General features: G+C 43.8%; 1 protein-coding gene across 1 annotated transcript in view; it reads left to right on the top strand.

Annotated features, from left to right (window-relative positions):
- Window positions 1–20,881, top strand: part of VGLL4 (vestigial like family member 4) — a 72,156-nt gene that overhangs the window by 22,381 nt on the left and 28,894 nt on the right. Inside the window, exon 2 of the mRNA XM_016209930.2 lies at window positions 11,636–11,825. Within this exon, the coding sequence (XP_016065416.1) occupies window positions 11,636–11,825 (190 nt within the window). The remainder of the gene's footprint in view (window positions 1–11,635; window positions 11,826–20,881) is intronic.

Below are 20,881 nucleotides of genomic sequence, written 5' to 3' on the forward strand. Positions count from 1 at the left end.
GGGCAGCTTATTGGTCTGGATTATTTAAAGACATCATGTCAGGAAAGGAAAAAAAATAGAATAAGTTTCTTTAGATAAAAGAAAATTAAAGAGACATGACAACTGCATTGAGCAGTGTGTGATTCTTGATTGGATCCTGGATTCCCCCAATGCCAACCCCCCACCCCCAAAAGAAATAGTTCAGTTGGGGAGATTTGAAAATGGGTTGGGTATTAGTGACAGTGTGTCAGCTTTAATATTCTTGGGTGTGATAATGGTATTGTGGCTAGAAAGAGAACAGCTTGTTCTTAGAAGAGTAAGACTCGTTGAAGCAGTTAGGAGTGAAATATGATATCTGCAGGTTACTTTAAAAAAAACAATAGGAATTATAGCCCAAAAGTCCATGTGTGCAGATAAACTGACAAACTGAATCAAAGTGAAGGGAATGGGATGCTCATTGTCTGTTTACTCAACTTTTCAGTAGCTTAATTTTTTTTTTTTTTTGAAATAAATTGGATAAAATAAAATTATTCATTTAGGTATTAGCTCTTTCAGTGATCAAGTTTACAAAATCCTACTTTATAGCACTCGTTTTACCAGTCTTCATGGTTATTAGGCACTTGAATTAATGTGCTTGCCTGAGTTCTTAATGCTGCTTTTACTCTCAGAATTGTGGAGTCTTTGAACTTTGTGTCCTATTTTAATCCTTGGAAATTCACCCCGGGGCTTCTGAAACCAGCATGCTCAGCAACATTAAGTAGTACGAATTAATGCATCTCTGAGGGACAGCAAAATGGCTTTCTGAGATATTTGACTTAGGATATTTATCACGTCCCAGCTACCTGCCCACTCCTTCTGTCGGGGGTTTTTGGAGCTGATAGTGAGATTCCATGTTTGAAATAGGTAGGCTTGGACGTGGCCTTTAGCGCAGTCCGTATGCTGGTTTGTATAAGCACTTTAAATTTGTTCCTGGGGACCTCTGGGTCTGGGCTAGGCCATGTTGCAGAGAACAGTATTGCCTATTTATCTTTTGAGAGACTGACTGCTCAGGAATCAGTAGTTGTTGAGCTGGAGGTGGTCAGCATTAGAGTGTCACTAGGACTGTGCCCTGCAGCTCAGCCCAGCTAGAATGTATCAGAAGCGGCAGCATTTGAAAATTGAGATGAATACAAATTGGTCAGGAGGATTTCAGAACTCATTCTAGTGGGGAGGAAGGTGAATGGAAGCAAGCAGAGGAGGTGAGACTGTATGCCTGGGTTCCCGAGCGCTGGGCACTGGGCCAAGTTTCTGTTTAATCCTTGCGCTCGCTCAGGGCCTCTGTGTAAATTTTCACACATGTGGAGTCATAGGAAGTCAGGTAGCGGCCCCGCCATCACCCCGCTGGCTCTTGGTGGAGCACATTTGGAAGGCTCACTGACCCATGGTCCTTGGCACTGCATCTCCTGACCTTTCAGATTAGTTGGTGGAAACTGTATATGTGCTAAGTTTATTAGCGGAGAGGAACTCTCCTGAATAGTGGGAGTGACCTTTGGAGAAGTTCCCTGTGCCCCTATCATTTCATTCTCTAAATGGGAGTTGTATCAACTGATGGAATTCAGCCTTTCTTGGAACTTTGTTTAATAAGATAGGACCTTTCTAGGAATTTTGTACAAGTTTTCATTGATTCTCATAAAAATCCCTCAAGGTAGATGAAGAAATAGAGGCTCCAGAGAGATGAAGAGACTTTGCCAAGATCACACCTATTTGTGATTGCAAAGCCCATGTCCTACCCTGTTCGTCCACACTGGGCTATGTGGTCAGGGAGGCAGAAATGAAGCCCCTGCCCCCCAACCCCCTGCCCACAGGGCAGCACCCTGACCACACGTGAGGTGTCACCAAGAGGAGCAGACACAGTCTTGAAGAGGCAGGCTGTGAGAAGTCCATTTTAGAGCTTCAGAGTGTTATGGGAAATCAGGGAAGGGAAAGATTAATTTTCCAGCCTCTCCATCCACTCTCAAAATTGTCTCTTCTTTTCCTCCTCTGTTGGTCAGTGACTGATTTTTAAGACTCAACTGTCTGTCCCAGGATCCCTGGTCCACTCATACCCTCCAGAATTCCCTTTAATTAAAGAATGTTTTGAAGATGTAGGTACTAGCCTGTTACCTTAGATATTTAACCTGTTTGCATTCCAAAGAGCTTAAAAATAATTTCTCTGGGCATTTTTACTCACATTTCGGAGAGACGATGCCATTTCCCCCTAGCTTACTTCCTCTGCTTCATGGCAACTGGAATCCCCCCCCCCAGGTCAGAGGTGGCTCCACTGTTGAAGAGGTTAGATCCAGCATCATTCGGAAATTCCTTCTGAGCATTTATAATAAGTTACTGCTTTTTGATATTCAAGTTAACTTTTCAACTTTTTAAAACATTTTAGCGTATATGTGGAATGGATATTGAGGATTATAGAGACATTTTACCACTTCTTTGGGATTGTCGTTGTTACCCTTCCCCCTCTGGCCCCTATAGAATTACAGATATTTAAAACCATTAGGGACTGTTGACAGCGTCCACCCTCGGGGCCGTCTGGGAGTCGGCACCACCTGGATTCGCTGAACCGCAGCCTGAGCGAGACCCCTACCAGGTTCCTAGGAACCCTCCCCTTCACCTGTGCCTTTCAGAGTGAGCCCGGTCTCGCTGTGCTTTCTTTTGCCCTGAGGCATAGCATGAGTCTCTACACTTGCCGGGTACTGAGCCAAGAAGTTCACTTGCTTTTAGTGCCGACCCTTTGGTCTCTTCCCTCCCTGGCGGGTTCTGATTCAGAGGTGGCCTCCCACATGAGGTTGCTTCCGCCTTGACCAGGCCCACTGTGTTGGGTTAGTCAGCGTAGGCCAGCGGCGGGAGCTGTTTGGTCAGACCAGGTTTCAGTCCTCTCCTCACCTCCCTCCACTCCCTCCCTCCCCCCCCAGGCTGCCCTCACAAAGTAACGTGACAGGCTGGGCAGTGTCAACTACAGACACCCTCACAGTTCTGGAGGCTGGGCCCCTGAGATTAAGGTGTCCACAGGGATGAGGCCTCTCTCCTTGGCTTGAAGATGACTGTCTTCATGGTCACATGGTCTGTCTTGTCTGTCTGTGTCCTCATCTTTTCTTATTAGGACACCAGTCATATTGGACCAGGGCCCATCTTAATGATCCCACTTGACCCCAGTCACCTCTTTAGAGACCCTGTCTCCAAATACAGTCATGTTCTGAGGTCCTGGGGTTAGGACTACAGGATATGAATTTGGGGGTGGCATAGTTCCATTCATAACAGTCCCTTCCCCACCCTTTCCCTTCCTCCTCACTTCCCTCTCCCCCCTCCCATCCACCTCTCTCCTCCTTCCTTCCCTTCAGCTATCTCCCCCTCACTTCTTCCCTTAACCTGTAAAAGCGTCCCGCACGGAGGGAAAGAATATAAAAACTGGAAACTCTTAAGCGCTGTTTTTCTCCTTCCAGCTCTTCTGTTAATCAGCTTTGTGGCCTTGAGCAATTCACTAATTCTTGAAATGCTAGTGTCCTTCGCTGCCAAATGGGAGTTATTCTTCCCCTCCTGCCTTATAGGACTGTAGTGAGGAAAAACGCTTTTAAGTTAAAATATTTTAAAGATACAGGGAAACTCTGCCAGCGTGTCATATTTACAGGATTATTTGGATTACTTGAAATTCTAATTAAAATGGCACATGTTTCAACCTCACAAGTTTTACTGTGTTGTCCTTAATTATAGTATTAGAGCAGTCAGCAGTGCAAGGTTGTGGGGGTTTTCACAGCAACCTCATTGTTGCTCTAAAGAAAACACCAGACCTGATCAGCTTAAACCAAGCTCCGTCAGAGGTCTGGACTTGGCCTGTCCTCCCCCTCCTGGCTGACTAGACCAGAGTGACCTTTCACCGAGGTTTGGCCTCCAGATACAAGGTCAGGCTCTGCAGGTTTAGAGCTGTGAGTCCGGGGCTGCCTGGGAAGGACAGTGGGAATGGCACTTGTGTTGTACCCCAGAGGTGATGGGAAAGGGCACCCGGTCCCTGAGTTGTAGAATTGTGTGCCGTCCTTGTACCACTGGCAGACACTACGTCACATCTTTTATCTCCGCTGGCTCGCCCGGGTCTCATCTGTTGCCTAACAGTCCTCCTTGTAAAAAAAAAAAAAAAAACAGTAAAGAAAAGAAAAGAAAAAAGTTAACCAGAATGGGGAGAGCCACAAGTTGAACTATTTGAAAGAGGTTGACGTTCACTGTCTTCTCCCCAGCTGCTAGTCCCTGAGACAAAGAAGTATTATTTGAAAGAAAATGAATAAGCCCTGGCTGCCGGGGCTTCTGCCCTGCGCGGTCATGAGTTTGTGAGATGTGAGCTGGGTCGTGAAATGTTAGAGTTGTTTTATCAGGGTGCTCTCTTGCCAGCAGGGTGACGTCAGCCTGCTCGCCGTGGGCTGTGGTCAGACAGGAGACATCCGCGTAGCTGAGCGGCTGGCTTGGGGGACTGCGCTGTGGTTTTACTTCTTTGATTTAGGTTCAGACACGATAAAAGGGGTGGGGAGGGGAGTGAGAATATAAAGTCTTAGACACAGCAGAGATTAAATTGTGGCAGAAAACTCTCTGTTGGGTTAGGCATGGAGATGTTCGTGAAAAACCTTCCCTTAAAAGTTTTAGCAGAATACTTTTTAGTGTAGCTGTACCTTCCGCTGTTTCACGAACACAGAGACGTTGGCATTTCGGCGTTGCGCTGTTTGACCTTCGTAAAACAACAGTAAATGCCATTACTCCGGTTGATTCCTCTTGAGTCACGCCGCAGTCTTCAGGGCAGTCACAGATGCCTGCCTGGCGGTGGGCCCCTAGCTGGTGCAGAGGCGCTGTGATGGGGCGTTTGAGACACAGGTCCTGCTGCTGCTGCTGCTTTGCCCCCGAATCCATTCATCTCTCTGAAACCAAGTCAGTTGCTTCATCTCCATGTTGAAGGTCTTGGCCTCGATCATTCAGTTGTATGAAAGTCAAATCTGCATTTTGTGGACCAGGTTATATTCATTCGTCTATGGTTTCAGTTGACTGACTACAACTCTCTTGTAGTATTTCAGTGAATGAATGAAGCTGGAGCACTGAGAATTAGAAGTGTACTTGATTTTTTATTAAACCGTCTTTAATGATGAGGTAAATTATTAGTTAACATTTGACTCAAGTTTCCCCACCACCACCACCATGTAAAGTGTGCCTTGTATACGTTTAGTATTTTTCAATCAGCAATTATTAAAGTAAGACTTAACTTTGGAAGGTATGCATTATGGAGAACGTAAACTGTTAGAGCCCAAGTTAGGCCTTCAAGGTGATCAGATGGAACCACTTACTTTTACAAATGCAGAAACTGAGGCCGACGAGATGAGTGCTGTTTTGAAGACCTTCCAGTTAGATTCCATTTTTGCATCCAGTCTAAGATGAACCATTGTTTTATGTCCCACTAAGACAAATGCACCAATTGAATATAAGGCCAACTTCAGTCTTAGCTATATTAAAATGTAGGAAGTGCCCAGCCGGGCGTGGCTCAGCAGTTGAGTGTTGACCTGGGATCCAGGTGATCGGGGTTTGATTTCCGGTCAGGGCACATGCCCGGGTTGTGGGCTCGATCAGTGACTCTCTCAACATTGATGTTTCTATCTCTCTCTCCCTCTCCTTTCCTCTCTCTGAAATCAATAAAGATATATTTAAAAAAAAAAAAAATGTAGGAAGTAAAGACTCTTACAGCTGTTGCAATATGGTAATAACAGGGCTCTGAAACCAGGCTACATATTCCTGGGTCTCTTCCGTCTTCTCCATTCTGACTTTGAAAGAATTTTCTTCTAATATTTCACCCAGATCCTCATATAGCACATTGTAAAGCTTAGTGATTTTCTTTTTTGTTTCTCTGTGTTAAATTTTTTAAAATTGAAATGAATATATGCTGATTCTTGTGAAACCTTGGGCCAAAGTCTTTGTTCATCTTCAATTGGGAGAAATAGTTAAGCGATGTATTTTTTTTTTGGTCTATAGATTAGAGCTGCCACCATGTTAAGTAATTTTTGCATCTATTAGGCATTTTTCTTCAGTAACACACCTAGTTTAAAAGGCCAAAATATTAAAAAAAAATTAAACTTCTTTTTGTTACAACTAAAATTTTCAGAAAGTTAGTTGGCAAGTGTAGTTAAGCCAAATTGAGAGACTTAAAATACTGGGTTACTCAGCTCAAATCTCCTCTCTCTCCTGTTCATTCTTGAAAACGAAAGATAATCTTTTCTCCTTTTTCAAGTGCCAGACCATTGTGAAATTTAGAATACCCATTAGTACAAAAGAAAAAAGCCTTTTGTACCCTCAAGATAAGTTCCTTGGGTGTCGCGCCCCCCCCCCCCCCCCCCCCCCCAGCCGTGGTCAGGTCTGTATAAATGTCATCATTTGTTTTTCTGACAGTCCTTCGCACAGCCTTCACCACGTAACAGGCACTCAGACTCGGTCTGATTAGAAGCTGAGCTGGAGCTTATCTGACTGAAACAGAGTGGAGAGAGATAGAGCTATAACAACACAAAAGGTTTCTTTTTATTTAACAGTGAAGTGTGAAAAACCCGAGAGAAAGGATCTAATAGGGGTCTTCTGTCATCTGCTGATAAATACATGTTCTTGTTTGGGGGGAGGGTAACCGCTTTGTTGAGATGTAGTTCACATACCATACGATTGGCCCAGTGAACGTATACAGTCCAGTGGTCCTCAGCATATTGTGCAACAGCCTTCACCACAATCAGTCTGAGGACATTTGCACCATCCCCCAAAGAAAACCTGTACTCATCAGCAGTCACTTCCTATTCCCCTCTCTCCCAGCCCTTAGCGATCACTGATCTACTTTTTGTCGTTTTGGATTTGTTTATTCTGGACATTTCATCTAAATGGAATCAGAAATATAGGACCTTTTGCGTCTGGCTTCTTTCATGCAACAGACTATTTTTTAGGCTCATCTATGTCACAGCATGAATCGGTACTTCATTCCTTTTTATGGCTACGTAATATTCCATTGTATGGATATACCACTGTTTTTGGTATACCTTCTTCAGCTGGTGGACATTTGGGTTTTTGGCTATTATGACAAATGCTGCTATGAACACTGAGGTATACTCGTTTTGGTGAAAATACGTTTTCATCTCTCTTGGATATATTCTTAGGAGTGGAATTGCTGGGTCACATGGTAACTCTATGCTTAACCTTCGAGGAACTGCCAAACTGTTTGCCGCAACAACTGCACCATTCACATTTGCACCAGCAATGCACGAGGGTTCCAGCTTCCCCACATCCTCATCAAAATTGGGTATTATTTGTTTATTGATTATAGTTCTTCTGATGGATATGAAGTGGTAACTCATTGTGATTTTGATTTTTTTGTTTCCCTGATGGCTAATGATGTTGGACATCTTTCCATGTGCTTATTGGCCATTTGCATATCTTCTTTGGAGAAATGTCTATTCAGATCCTTTCCTCTTTTTATATTGGATTATTATTTTATTGTTGAGTTGTGAGTCTTTATATAAATATATTCTTAAGTAGATCTTTTAACATTCCTTATTCTATGGCATCTTTGACCTTTAACATACTACAAAACTCTATAACTTGGGCGCCTCATTGCCCTGCTTCATTTGTTCATTCAGTCAGTATTTATTGACCATCTCTGTGTGGAAGATACTGTGCTCTCTGCGCTCAAGAATATAAAATGAATAAAATGTCCTCTGCTTCAAGGAGCACAAAACAAAGCAGGAATTGAAGTATCATAATGATAAACTTCAGTGGGAGTTCAGAAGAAAGAAGAGATGACTTTCAGATTGAGGAATCAAGGAAGACAACCTGAAGGAGGTGGCATTTTAAGTGGCCTTTGCAAGATGCATAGGATTTAAATACAAGAAGATTGGGGGAAGAACCTGAGTAAAGATCTTGTGGTTAGACAGTTTGTTCTCTGTGGAATGGTGACTAGTCTAGTTTAACTTTTAGGGCTGAAATAAGAGAAATACTGGGAACAAAGACCGGAAAGGTAGTTGGGACCACATGTTGATTTTGAATGCAGAAGCAGTCTGGATAGTATTTTATCAGTGACTGGTGAGCCCCTGGATATATGGGGTTAGGACAGGTTGACGTGCTTAGAATGGTGTCTTGAAAGACTGAATTCGCAGAAATTTGTATGCCGATAGGTGGGTTTGAAAGCTGCACTGCTGTGTTTCTATCTTTTTTTTCTATTGCTTTTTGGAGAGAGTGGAAGGAAGGGACAGGGAGAGAGAGACAGAGCCAGCGGGAGAGAGAGACACAGAGAGAAACATCGATGTGAGAGAGACATTGATTGGTTGCCTCCCACATGCGTCCCAACTAGGGCTGGGGATGAAACCTACAACCCAGATACATGCTCTCGACCGGGAATCTAACCCTGGACCCATTGGTGTGTTGGCCAACACTCTAACCACTGAGCCACACTGGCCAGTGTTTCTATCTTGAAGACTGACATGTGCATTAGAAGACAAGACCTGTAGTTAAGAAACGCCTGTGAAATTGTTTAATGTCATGATTTTGAAGTTTATTTTTACCATGGATTCACCTTTTTTAAAGAAAAGGAAACATAAAATCTGAGGTTACATAAAATTAGTTGGTTACTTGGTCAATGGTAGGATTGTGGATCATAGAATTGGATCAGTAGTTCTAAGGGCTGAGGGAATGTTAGATGTTAGCTAGTCCATCCCGACATTGTATGGAGGCCTTAGAGGAGAAGTCTGTGCCCATGTTCACCTGTCCCAAATAAAGGGAGCATGTCTTGACTCCCAGACCAAATGTTCTCGATTTTACCAAAATAATTTTAACCTTCTTTTGCTACATACACAATAAAACAACAAATCCTGCTCTGCAATACAAGGTGTTGGGCTAGGGCCCTCAGTGGTGGAGCACCCAAAGAGGAATGAAAGCATGTGAGAGACCAGACCTTTGTCTTCCTTTTGTGAATTCTTTTTCTTCTACCCATAGTTTCTTTGATCTTAGCCTTGTGTGGGGAGGGTGAGGTGTTAGTCTGATAGGCAGGGGGTATGGGTTCTTGCCTACAGTTAACCTGTTAACTGTGACCCTAAGTAGGTCTCTCCATGATCGGGGCACAGTTTTCTCATTCCTTTAGCCTTTAGAATTAGTGATGTACTTCTGTGATCCACAGTCTTATAATTGACCAAGCAAGCGAGCAGCCAACATTTACTAATTTGTGTAATATTGAACTAGGGCAGCAACACCCAAAGTGTGTGAGGGAATCAGTGTGCACAAGGCCCCTTCTGGCACCAATAACATGCATGCCCCGTTGTCTAAGGGATCCGGTAGAGTTAGGTTGCAGCCCCTAAGGGAAGAAGGACCACCTGTGGCTGCTTGTGGGTCTCTTACCTCCCAGCTTAGAAATTTCCAGTGTTTTCAGAGTGTTGCTGTGGACTTTCTTCTGTGTCAGGCACCAGTGCTTCAGTCTTAAAGACAAAGCAGTGCATCCGTTTTACGAACTTACAGTGCAAACAAGCTCAAGAACTTACGCTGGGTGAAAATTGGAGAGTGGAACAGAATGTTGTCGTTACCCCAAGAGCTTTGCTTTTCGTGGAACAGCGTATGCTGTGTGATGAGTGGCTTCCTTTTTTGGAGTAATTTGAATTTGTTGCTGTGGTGGTGGTTTTCCATGGTAACTGCCGTTGCCACACATCTGGCATCTGATGAAATGGCTCCCAAATCCCAGGGGTCTGCATAGAGCCGGAGTCCTCCTCATCCCCCATCCTGCCAAAGATGTGGAGAAACACTGGGCGGAGGGCGTGGTGGCTCTGGCGTGGTGACGAGGTTTGATTTGCAATGGCTGAGTTCCCGGGGGGGGGTATCAAGGCTCCTCCAAAAGTTAGTTTGGCTACGAATGCTATACCCTGGGAACTCCTCCCCTCCCTGTGGGAGGAGGCAAGTGTAAGAAAGAGGGGCATATTTGGAAAGAATATTTCTACTTTATCAAGGCATAAATATTAGCACTGCTCTGTTTGCTTGTTTGTTTATTTAAACCAAAAATTACTTAATTGGAAGTAGAGGTCAACCCAGATCCTACTGAATTTCTGTGAGTAGCAGGCCAGCATAGGTCCTGTTTTTTAGGTATTTTATTTAAAATGGAAAGTTCCAGTTTGCACTGGGGCCAAAAATCCCAAAAAGAAGTCCTCACTGGAGGTGTATTAGGGGTCACTCTGTATATTTGCTAGTTTATATCTTGGTGACTAAATTGGCAAAATTTTTATTTTTCCTGGTAAACACTCAGAAGGTTTTTTTCCTCACTCCTCACAAAATCATATTTGTCATACACACGTGTATGAAGCAAACGACTGTTAAAACCGTCCACACGTCTGTGATGATATGAAAATTAATGGTGGCAAACAAAGATTTCCTTTCTTAGGTACCAAAAGGCCTCAGATGAAGTTGACTTTGTCCTAATATTACTCTCAAGTTGTGACCAAGTGGAAACCCAGTTGGTCAGGCCTTAGAGACCAGTATGAATAGCACAACAGAAGGCTTATTATTTGTGAAAAATTTAGGTCCCTCTGCCCCCATATGACTTAGAAAGCTTCAAGTTTTCTCTTAAAGTCATTATTATTCTTGTTTATAAACTTAGAAGGTATACAACCTTTATTATAAGCATATGAAGGGTTATACTTAATTTCAGTTCATAATGAGGCACAAAGTTGTCACCTAGTGCAAAGACTTTTTAGAATGGGTATGAAAACCAACAAGATGTTGAATCAGATCAAGATGTGAACTTCAATTTGAGCATCTTTGAAAAATGTTTTGAGAACTACTAGACCTGTGGATTAAGTTTGTGATAAATTATATGCAGAAACCCTGCTCATGATAACCATAATATTTTTAACGTGCCATTTTTAGTGTACTCTAAGAATAAAATGTTTATTTCTCATTAAACAATGCATTTTAATTTCTTTTAACTTTTTGGGCAAATATGGGAATCGTTAACCCATAAATTTTCCTCATTCCTTAAAAAAAAAAAAAATAGCATACCAAAAATATAATAAAAATGTAATGAGCAAGAAAAGTGAGTTTGGTGTAGTGTTCTAATGAACCCTGTGTTAGGTCATTCTCTTAGAGGTATGGAGTTGAGTGCCCCTAAATCAAAAGTTGTTTCATGTTTTAAATTAACTTTCGAGATGGTTTATGGTCAGTATTTTTTTCCCCTCTGTTACTTCATTGCAACTTTTAATTTTAAACTCTACCCTGAAGAGTTATTGAAGAAATGGTAATTATGTGAGGTGATGGAGGTGTTAGCTAACTCTGTGGTGGCAAGCGTTTTGCCATATATAAGTATCAAATCAACACGTTGTACACCTTAAACTTACATAATGTTATATGTCAGTTATATCTCAATAAAGCTAGGGGGGGAAAAAGAGTTATTGTGCTAGAAAACCACGTTTATGTAAAATGTCTCATGCTTGGCAGCTAACCTTATGCTCGGACCATGTTCTGAGAATGGCAGGGCCACGTGTCACACTGCCAAAAACTTTCCACTGGGAGTAGTTTTGCAAGGGGCCAGGCGGGCGGGGAGCCAGGGGCTGAGGTAGGGACATTTCTCCTCCTTGGTGACTACATCATTTTTCTTGCGTAGGTGAAGCTGCTCTCAGGGGAGAGCCCAGGATGCAGACCATCCCCGTGGCGTCCGCCCTCACCAGTCACCGCACGGGCCCCCCGCCCATCAGCCCCAGCAAGAGGAAGTTCGGCATGGAGCAAGGGGACGATGACCTGGACTGTGAAAACGACCATGCTTCCAAGATCAGCCGCATCTTCAACCCCCATCTGTAAGTTCCCTGCTTCTGAAGTGTGGGCGTTCTGATTTAGGTTTGTGCGGCATTTCTCTTGCAGCTTTGTTTCGACAGTAGAGTGAAAGATGAACAGTGCTCGTCTGCCAGGAGGGGGTAATTAAACCCATTTTAATAACTCAGAAAAAGACATCTTATTTCCCTCTGGCTTATGTGCCTGACCATTTGTGTGTTTTTCCCACGGGTGTTTTAAGGGAACTTGGTGCTTCTTGGGGTGGTTGAAAGAGTTGCCTTTTCTTGGCTGTACTACTGGTGGGCGTTAGGAGAGTCAGTCTTTGGTGAATGTCGTTATGTGCCAGGGACATGGTGGGAAAGGTTAGCGCCTGAGCAGACTTCTGTGAAATCCTTTACTTAGGAGTCTAGGATTGAACACATTAAGAAGTATTAATTCTCACCTTATGTGTTCACGGTGTAACCTTGAGATCTTCCCAGCGTGAGAAAGGTGGCTTTTTGTGTTTGTGAGAAGGTGCTGTGCATCCCATCTGATGCGTGAGCCTGCTGCATGCAGCCCCTAGAGTCTTGGGGCCAGGAGGACTGGGTGCTCGACCTGCCGCGACACTCTCTAGAATCACAGCATTTGTTGCTACAACTCTCTGGGCCTCAGTTCTCTTATTTATGAAATGAAAGGGTTGAAATGAAAGCTCTCTGAAACTGTGCACCGTGTAGCACGTTTGTATTTGGAAAACAGCTTGTATTTCTGTGCACTATATTCCGGCTTTCCCTTGCACTCTCCTCTAACACGTGCATGCCTTGAAAAAGGGAGCAGAATGCTTTTTCACATGTTTTCAGGACTCGGAGGCACCCAGCCAGCTGCCTGGAGAGTCTGCTCTGGCAATTGTGTAGCCAGTCGGTCTGATCAGAGTCTGGGGTCTTGGCAGCCGTGGGAATTTAGCTCTGGTTGTTGGAAGGAGCCTCTCTGTGTGTCCAGGTAAAAAGGTTCTACTGCTTTCCCCCTCCCCACGGACTAGTTAATGTTTTGTAATTATTCAGCATGCTCAGTTTCCCTTGGTTCTGATTTCCGAGGATGCTGCTGTTTCTGGCAAGGACGTGAGGTTCAGAGAGTTCCCCATTTCCTCGTCGGAGGAGGAGACCTTGCGCAGTTAGGTGGCCGATAACGCCAGCAGCCCTCTGCTGCTTCAGCGCCGGCAGCCCTCGGCATTCCGCACATTCCAGCCGCTTGGACTGCTGTGTGCAGTCATAAGACCCACTGACAGAGGTATTTACCCTCCAGTAAATCACCGTAGTGTTAGAGGCTGAGCCTGCAGTCTGGAGCCCTGGGATTTGCTACGATCAGGAAGGAATCCAGCGACGAGGCGCAACGGGCTCTCGCGAACCGGTTGGCTTATAATGTAGGTCCTGGGCGTGCAACTGTTTGGAGTTTATTGTTCTCGTATCCTTTCCTCTCCAGAGCCAAATAAGAGACATTTGGGGTTTTTTTTTTGGAAGGTGCGAAGAGACAGCTCTGAGATAGTATGTTTTGGGGTCACACATGCCTTTAGTTTAAATCCTAATCTAACACTTACCAGCTATAAGGCCTTGGACAATCACTTAATATATCTGGGCCCAGTATCCTTCTTTGTAAAATGGCAATGATAATAGTTCGTGTATAGAGCTACTGTGAGCGTTAGAGTTAAAATTTGCAAGGAGTTTGGCAGAGTATAATATTCAGTTCATGTAGCTATTACTTTTATTAACAAGTCTATTATTCAAATACTGGTACTGATGATAGAGACGAAGAATGCTATTATGGTGAATTTAATGTTTGAGAGTACTGCGTTTTAGTAAGAAATTCTGGGTTCACATCCCAGCTCTATGTTTCATTGGGAGTAATCGTAGTTCCTTCCTTTTGTAGGTTGATTGTAAGGGCCAAGTGCAGTGCCTGGCAGGTAGTGAGAACTCGGCTTTAGAAAATGATTTTGTAATTCCTTGGGTTGTTACAAATATGACCTTGAGGTACGGGTCTATGATGACGTTATAAATGAAGTGTAAATAATAAAAATAGAATTGCTAGATTTCATGCGCAGCTCACAATGGACGTCATCATGAAAAGTCTCAGGAAAACAGAAACGGCCGCCAAGTTGCCCTCGTGGGCCAGCCTCCCTGGACCTAAGCAGGAAACGTGATCCGTGTGTGGTCGGTTCCTTCTGGTGTCACTTGTTCATGTGGTAGTTACTCATTTCGGTAACGTTACCAGTATTTCTACTTGTTTTCTAAGAGCCGAATGATAGATTTCGCAGGCAGATTGAAAAGATTGCTGCATCTCTGCCTCTTCATGTTGTGTAGTGCTGAGGAAGTCCTGTTGTTTGACTTGATGAAATGTTTACTGTTTGAGGGGTAGCATGTTCCCGCCTTTTTATTTACTGTCTAGGACGTTTTCAGTAATAAATTACAGATTCGTGTTTATTTGGAAAAGAATGGTGTCGTATATTTGTTTAAGGAGATTACAAAGTGATCTTTACTTTTTATCTTCTTAAATGTATTTTGTTATTTTATCACTAAAGAAATCACAGGAATTCTGGAGGAAGGAGTGTTGTTGAGAAACAGTTGTGACAGCTCGCTAAGAGGGTCTGAAGATGCACGCTTTGGCTGCATTTCATTATAACCATCACATTGGAGAGAGCGAGTGGCTCTGAGCCAGAATAGGAAGCTCCAGAGAGTATGTCTACATTTCATCTGATTTGACTTGGGGGGAGGAGAAAGAAGAGAGGTTTCCTTAGTTTTTCTTCAGAACTTGGATATTGAGAGTTTCTGGGCTCTGGTTCCAGCCATATATATATATATATATATATATATATATATATATATATATATATATATATATATAAACCTGGGTCATTTGCACTCTATTAATTTTCTTGTTGATATGGTGACCCTGAGAAATGTATTTTTTTGTTTTTTTGTTTTCTAAGAAAACTGTTAAGAGCATGAATGCCTTTTTTTGGAAGTTGAAAAGTGCTACTTAGAAAGTGGATTGAAGTATAAGGCGGAGGGTGGTGGTGGTTGGGGGCAGGTAGAGTTGGGGTTCCTCTCATGGAAATGTCAGTAGGTAACTGTTTATGTGACCTTGCTTTTCAAGTATGATTTGGTAAGGAAGAGCTCTCCCTTTTCTCCTGTGTATTATCCATATGGACTCATGGATTCCTTTTTTATTCAGAGAGTTTTAGCTGTCCCTGATTTGGCAAGTAACAGTCCCTTCGACTGACTCTTGAGTCCCTTTAACTGGCTCTTGTGTGCTTGTTACATCTTCTACATATATATATATTTAGCACTTTCGTATTTTCTGGCAAGCAAGATGTTCATCTTGTAACCCATCTACCTCAGCCATAGAACCAGCCATTTCTCTAGGACACCCTGGTTCCTTTTAGTGGGGAATAGTATTTAGAAGCCAAGATATGGGTGCTAGGTGTTACTGTGATGTCATTGCCTCTAGATTTGCGTTTTCTCACATGGTAGACACTAGCTACATGTGGCAATTTGCATTTAAAATGAAAAGAAATAAAAAATTCAGTTCCTCAGTTGCAGTCGCCACATTCCGAGCTCAGGAGCCACACGTGGCTGGTGGGGCATTAGCCACATTTCTACTGTCACAGGAAGTTCTCTTGAAGAGCAGTGTCTCTAGACCCTTTTAGTGGAAAGAGCTCGGAAATGACGAGTTCGTACTAAAACACTCCAACTCTAATCCAGTCCGCAGAGTTCTTCCACACCCTCCCCATCCTCATTTGTATCTCCCTGGTTCCCAGCAGCGTCAACACATTGCCTTGTTCAGTCCTACAGGACACATAACGTAGTTTCAGAAATGCTGTGGTCATTCCACTTTGAAAAACAAACCTCCTAAAAAGAGTTCGCGATTTGTTGGCAGTTCTTTTTTTCCCTGTGCAGAGAGAAAATGGTCAAAACACCAACTTCATGAGTTACTTCCCCCCTCTTCTCAGTGTTGTTATGTTCAGTAGCATATATATGGGTTCATTAATTTCTTTTTCCATTCAGCTGTGGATTTTTTCATCCTTGGTAATTTCGTTTGTTTTTTTTTTTTGAATACGTAAAACATTAACTTGCTCCTAAAAGTCAAAACTATGTTTTGCAGTATATGTAAGTCATACTTACACAGTACTGCCTGTCAATTGCAACTCTGTAAACCTGAAAGGAAAAAAGTCAAAACTTTATTAAAAAGTACTTAAAAGAAGTGTTGTTTCCTTCCACGTCTCTTTCACTTCTTTGTTCCCTGTCCCTGTAGGTAATTCTTGTGCACGCATGCGTGCACATGTGTGTGTTGAAGTAAGCAGGTGCATGAGTGGTTTCTCATTTCCCCTTTCTTACACTTAAAGTAGCACACTTTGTATACTTATTTGAGCTTTGGTGTTTTCATTCACCAATATGTTGTGGAAATCTTTTCCTGCCACTTCCCCATCCTTGTTCACAGCTGCATAGTACTCCACGGCATGCATGTGCCAAGGTTCATTCAGCCAGTCCCCTTTGTTTGGACATTTAGGTAATTTCCAATATTTTATAAAACTAATATTGCAGTGGATAATCTTGTGCATCTTGTGTATCTTGTGTTTTTGTAATACAATAAAAACTCTTGAAGGCTAGTAATTGTTGCAGTATAACAGCATGCTAAATTCATACTGGTTTTGAGACTTTTTTGAGGCTGCTTGGCTGGTGGGAATTCTGTGCTGAAGAGTCTAAGATGATTTTGGGAAACAAAGCAGTTTTCAACTTTGTGTGTGTAGGTTTGGAGCTGGGCCAGGTGATTGAACTGTTCATGCAGTGACCTGTGAAAGGATGGGAATGTATACTGAGTGCTTAACTATATACTGGACCTGCGCTAGACACTTTAAATGTGCTATCTCATTTAACCCTCACAATGAAGGTGTTCCTTTAAGGCGGTGTGCGTGTAGCTCTATTTACAGAAGTAGAAATTGAGAGGGTAATGTGTCCATAGTGGTGGAGCTGGGATTAACCCTGCTGTGTGTGGCACCCAAATCAACGGTCATTTGATTATGCCATAGCTGTGTCTTACCTGAGACAGGATTGCATCCACTTAAAAGATAGACATCGCATATTTAGCATGCCACTTGACCAGGAGAAGGTCCCGCACATGGCACATGAATTGAATTGCACCTGCTATCCAGAGAATGTGCTCTTTGAGCTCAGGTTTCAGTTGGAGTAGGCATCGTCTTTTTGATCAGTGGTGTACATTTGCAGAATAGTTGCCCCCGGCCTCAGAACACCATCCACTCACACTGGGATCAAAGCCGTGGTCACTAGCCTGGTGCGGTGACCGGCTGCTGACTGAGGAAGGGCCCAGTGGAAGAAAACATTGCCTCCTCTCTCTGGTGGTGCTCCTTTGAAATACTGTCCTGGTGTGAAATGTGTCCATTGTTGTTGACTTTGCTTCTGTGGCCATTGCTTTGAAGTTTTTTCTCAGATCCCACGTAGCCAGCCTTGGTCTATCCTAGAGTGCATTATCCAGTCTCGGGAGCTTCTGTTTCCTTCGCTTCTCCGCTTGTACTTCTCCCTTCTTCTCCTTTGCGTTCCTCTTCCCTCCGCCCTCCTCTTACACCCCCCGACCCCCCAGTCGCTCCCCTCTCCCCTCCATGAGGGTGAACAGAGAATGAGGGAAAGTGACAACTCAAAACTGGTAATTCTTTCATCTTGACAAAAGGTTGGAGCAAGCCTTCGAAATCAAGTGCTGGGCATGTATAATAGAAACTTGGTTAAAAAATTATTGAGCCTGGCCAGTGTGGCTCAGTGGTTAGAGTGTTGACCCGCACACCAAAGGGTTGCGGGTTCGATTCCCGTTCAAGGGCACGTACCTGGGTTGCAGGTTTGATCCTCGATCCCAGTCAGGCCTGTGCGGGAGGCAAGCAATCGATGTGCCCCCCCCCCCCCCCCCGTTCCTTCCACTCTGTCTAAAATCAATGGAAAAATATCCTCGATTGAGGATTAACCTAAATAAATAAAATATTGATTATTGGATAAAATGGGTTTCGGGGTTTTCCTCTGGGTTTTGTTTATTTTTTGCAGTGGAGTTGGTTGTGTAAGTGTTCGGGAATGTCTGTAGTTTGTGGTATCCCCGATGATAACCCTTGGTGACATTATCACACTCCCTTGGTGAGCCTGTTTCCTGTATCTCTTTAGTACCTTTGGTTTGGACATATATGGACATAAACTTACCACGAAACTACTTTTTCTACAAACTCCATGAAAGTGGAGGAAGCAATTCCTCATTTTAAACTGAAACTAGACCCAGAGGAAATTGAAAAGTTGCCGTTATATTAGTACCTTGACCCAACTGGGGCTCTGTAAGGTAAACAGAAATACATCTTTGTAGACGGAGCCGTGTTACTGTCACGTTCATGTCTGCAGAAGCCTTAGAGCGAGTGAACGTTTCCTCACTGAGGATGGTGATGGGTCAGGGTTCCCGGCATCCAGGGAATTATGACAGCTATGTCAAAACTTTAATAATAGTGACAATTCATTGAGCCTTAATGTGTATCAAGCCCTAGGCAGATGCTTCATGAGCATGATCTCATTGCATCTTCACAACCCTGTGACATGGATACTGTTGTTATCCCACTTTCGCAGATGGTAAAACTGAGTCTCAGAGTGGTTCTGTAACTCGTTCAGGGTCACACAGCGAGCCAGTAGGTAACCGAGCCGGGCATCGAAACCCAGGCTGTCTGTTCCTAGAGCCAGCGCTCTCAGCGACCATGTTACGTTTATATCAATAGCTTATGTGAATCGTTTGATGTAGGTCCTTAATGCCTCATAGTTTTGGACGATCTACTATTTAAACACTCTCAAAACACAGTTGTTGGATGCTTTGGCGAGAGAGGTGGAGACTACCCATCTTTAGCATTTGAAGATGGAGGGGCATAAGGCGATGAAGGTCGTCAGTAATAAGGGTGCTGTGCAGGCGAAACCCCCCCAGTGCAGTGACGGTTCCCTTCAGAGACGGTGGAAGGAAGGGCTGTTGATATACTCCTCTGAAGAGGCTTGAAATGGTGTCTGTGTACAGGCGAGAACCCTGCAGGAACAAACAAGGGTTTCCTTGAGGCTCAGGAAAGGGCTTTTTAAATTGTTCCAGTTCTTGTTGAAAATATCTGACCCAGTTTTAAGTTAGTGGCACAGTAGTAACTTTAGTGTAAAAGACTCAAACTGCAGGAGTGTTTTTAAATTTGTGTATATGAAGACATCTTTTTCTTCCCTTTCCAGATTTCATAAATCAAACGCTCTTGAAATAGAATCCCTCAGACTGGATGCTCTCTCTTTTTCTCCCACATCCTTCCTGGCGTCTCCAAACTTGGGCAGTTCTAGCCCTGACATTCTCTCTTCTTCTGTCCCTTTCACACACAGTCTTGCAAGCACTCCCACAAGTGTTCTGGGATATTTTAAGAGGATATTTTAGAGCCTTAATTTTAGTTCTCTTAAATAACTCGCAAACTGAGATATTGTTAAATAGGGATTAAAAAAAAAAAAAATCCCCTCCCCAATGTATAGCAAGTATGTGTGTTTACTTAAAAAATATAAATGAGAAGGGAGCCTGGGTCTTGACGAAAGGGCGCGTCAGGGGGGTGTGATCTAAGAAGGGCGTCCCGTGGGCCCGCTGCCCCTCGCGCTCCCCGCTGTGGCCCAGGTCAGCCCGAACCGGGGTGGGAGCGAAGCTGGCCTGCCACACCGCTCCCACGTGACGTGCAAGGCACGTCCGCTGGTGAAGTGTGGTGCCTTTAAGTAAAGGTCACGGGCCTACCTGTGTCCTGTGGGCTTCTTGTTTGTCAGGCTGAGAGGCATTTTCTCATTTTCACAGTTCAGCCGAAAACAAAGACCTTCTTATCCGAGGGAGCTTGCTCCGGGAGCTGACATCAGCCTTTTCCCAGCAGGCATCACTTCTGCCTTAAGAGTCTTCGCCCGGAGCTGGGAGGGCAGATAACCATCCCGCTACTGGCGGTTTTCTGGCCAAATAGCACAGAGTGAAGAAATGCCAAGAGTGCCAAGGGTCAGAGAAGGTGAACAAAAGGGACCGTCATCGTTTGTCAGTTCCTGTCCCCACTGGGGACCTCGGCGGTGCTCTTCTGTATCACGAGGGTTGTAACGGGGGGCGAGAACCTTGAAAAAAAACGGGGACTTGTTTTCCCAGAGAGGAATTAAAGAACATTTGGGACATATCACAGCTTTCATTAGCGTGTGAAAAGTCACTGTTTAAAATGACACACTAAAATTGAGAAAAAGGAGTGTTTTTAGATTTATGGATGAAGCCGAAGGCGTTTTGTTCAGAAGGTGAGGAAGGAGAACAGCTCGGGAGTTGCCCAGGCCCCCCTCCCGCCCCGATTCTCGCAGCACTTCAGCTCTTCTCCGAGCGCTGTTCGCACGAAGATGCTTCTGCGCTGGGAACACAAATGGCAGCTATTTTTATACATAGTTACAGGATTAATCTTGATGTAGCTTTATGACCGCACAGGCCTCTTCTTAGCAGCACAGAGCCAGTCTGTCCTGAAAGCCGTGCTGTCACTTTAGTAGATTTGACCGAGGACCAGGAAGGGGAATGCTGAGGAATGTGCCTGTGTGAGTGTTGGGGGCTCTTTTCTTTTACTCTAGGATCTTGCTTGTAAATCAATCATTTGCTGGTGCTACATGCAGCTGGAACAGAGCGAGGTAGTTTACAAGCCCTGTGTTCTGTGTCTAGTATTGTTTTATTTAATAAATGTGAGTACTTGGTCTCTCTCTTCTTTGCTAAATCTTTGGGTACACACACACATTCTCTCTCTCTTCATTTTGAAATTTCTTCACAGATTGCCTCTGCAGCATAATTAGAGAACTTAATGTTGCAGTAATAATGTTCTGGGTCTGGCAGTAGCTAGAAACCTTGCCAAACAGGGATCTGAATTCTGGATCCAAGCCCTCATCGCCCCGACAGAGGCGAAATGTGCTGCAGAACAGAAGGAAACAAAGTTCGCTGCCATACTCCCCTCTCACTGATCTCACCTCTTGCCTTCCCTTCCTTGAGGAGACCTAAGGAATACAACTAATGGATC

Source organism: Miniopterus natalensis, chromosome 15 (assembly GCF_054644295.1).
Source record: "Miniopterus natalensis isolate mMinNat1 chromosome 15, mMinNat1.hap1, whole genome shotgun sequence".
Lineage (NCBI taxonomy): Eukaryota > Metazoa > Chordata > Mammalia > Chiroptera > Miniopteridae > Miniopterus > Miniopterus natalensis.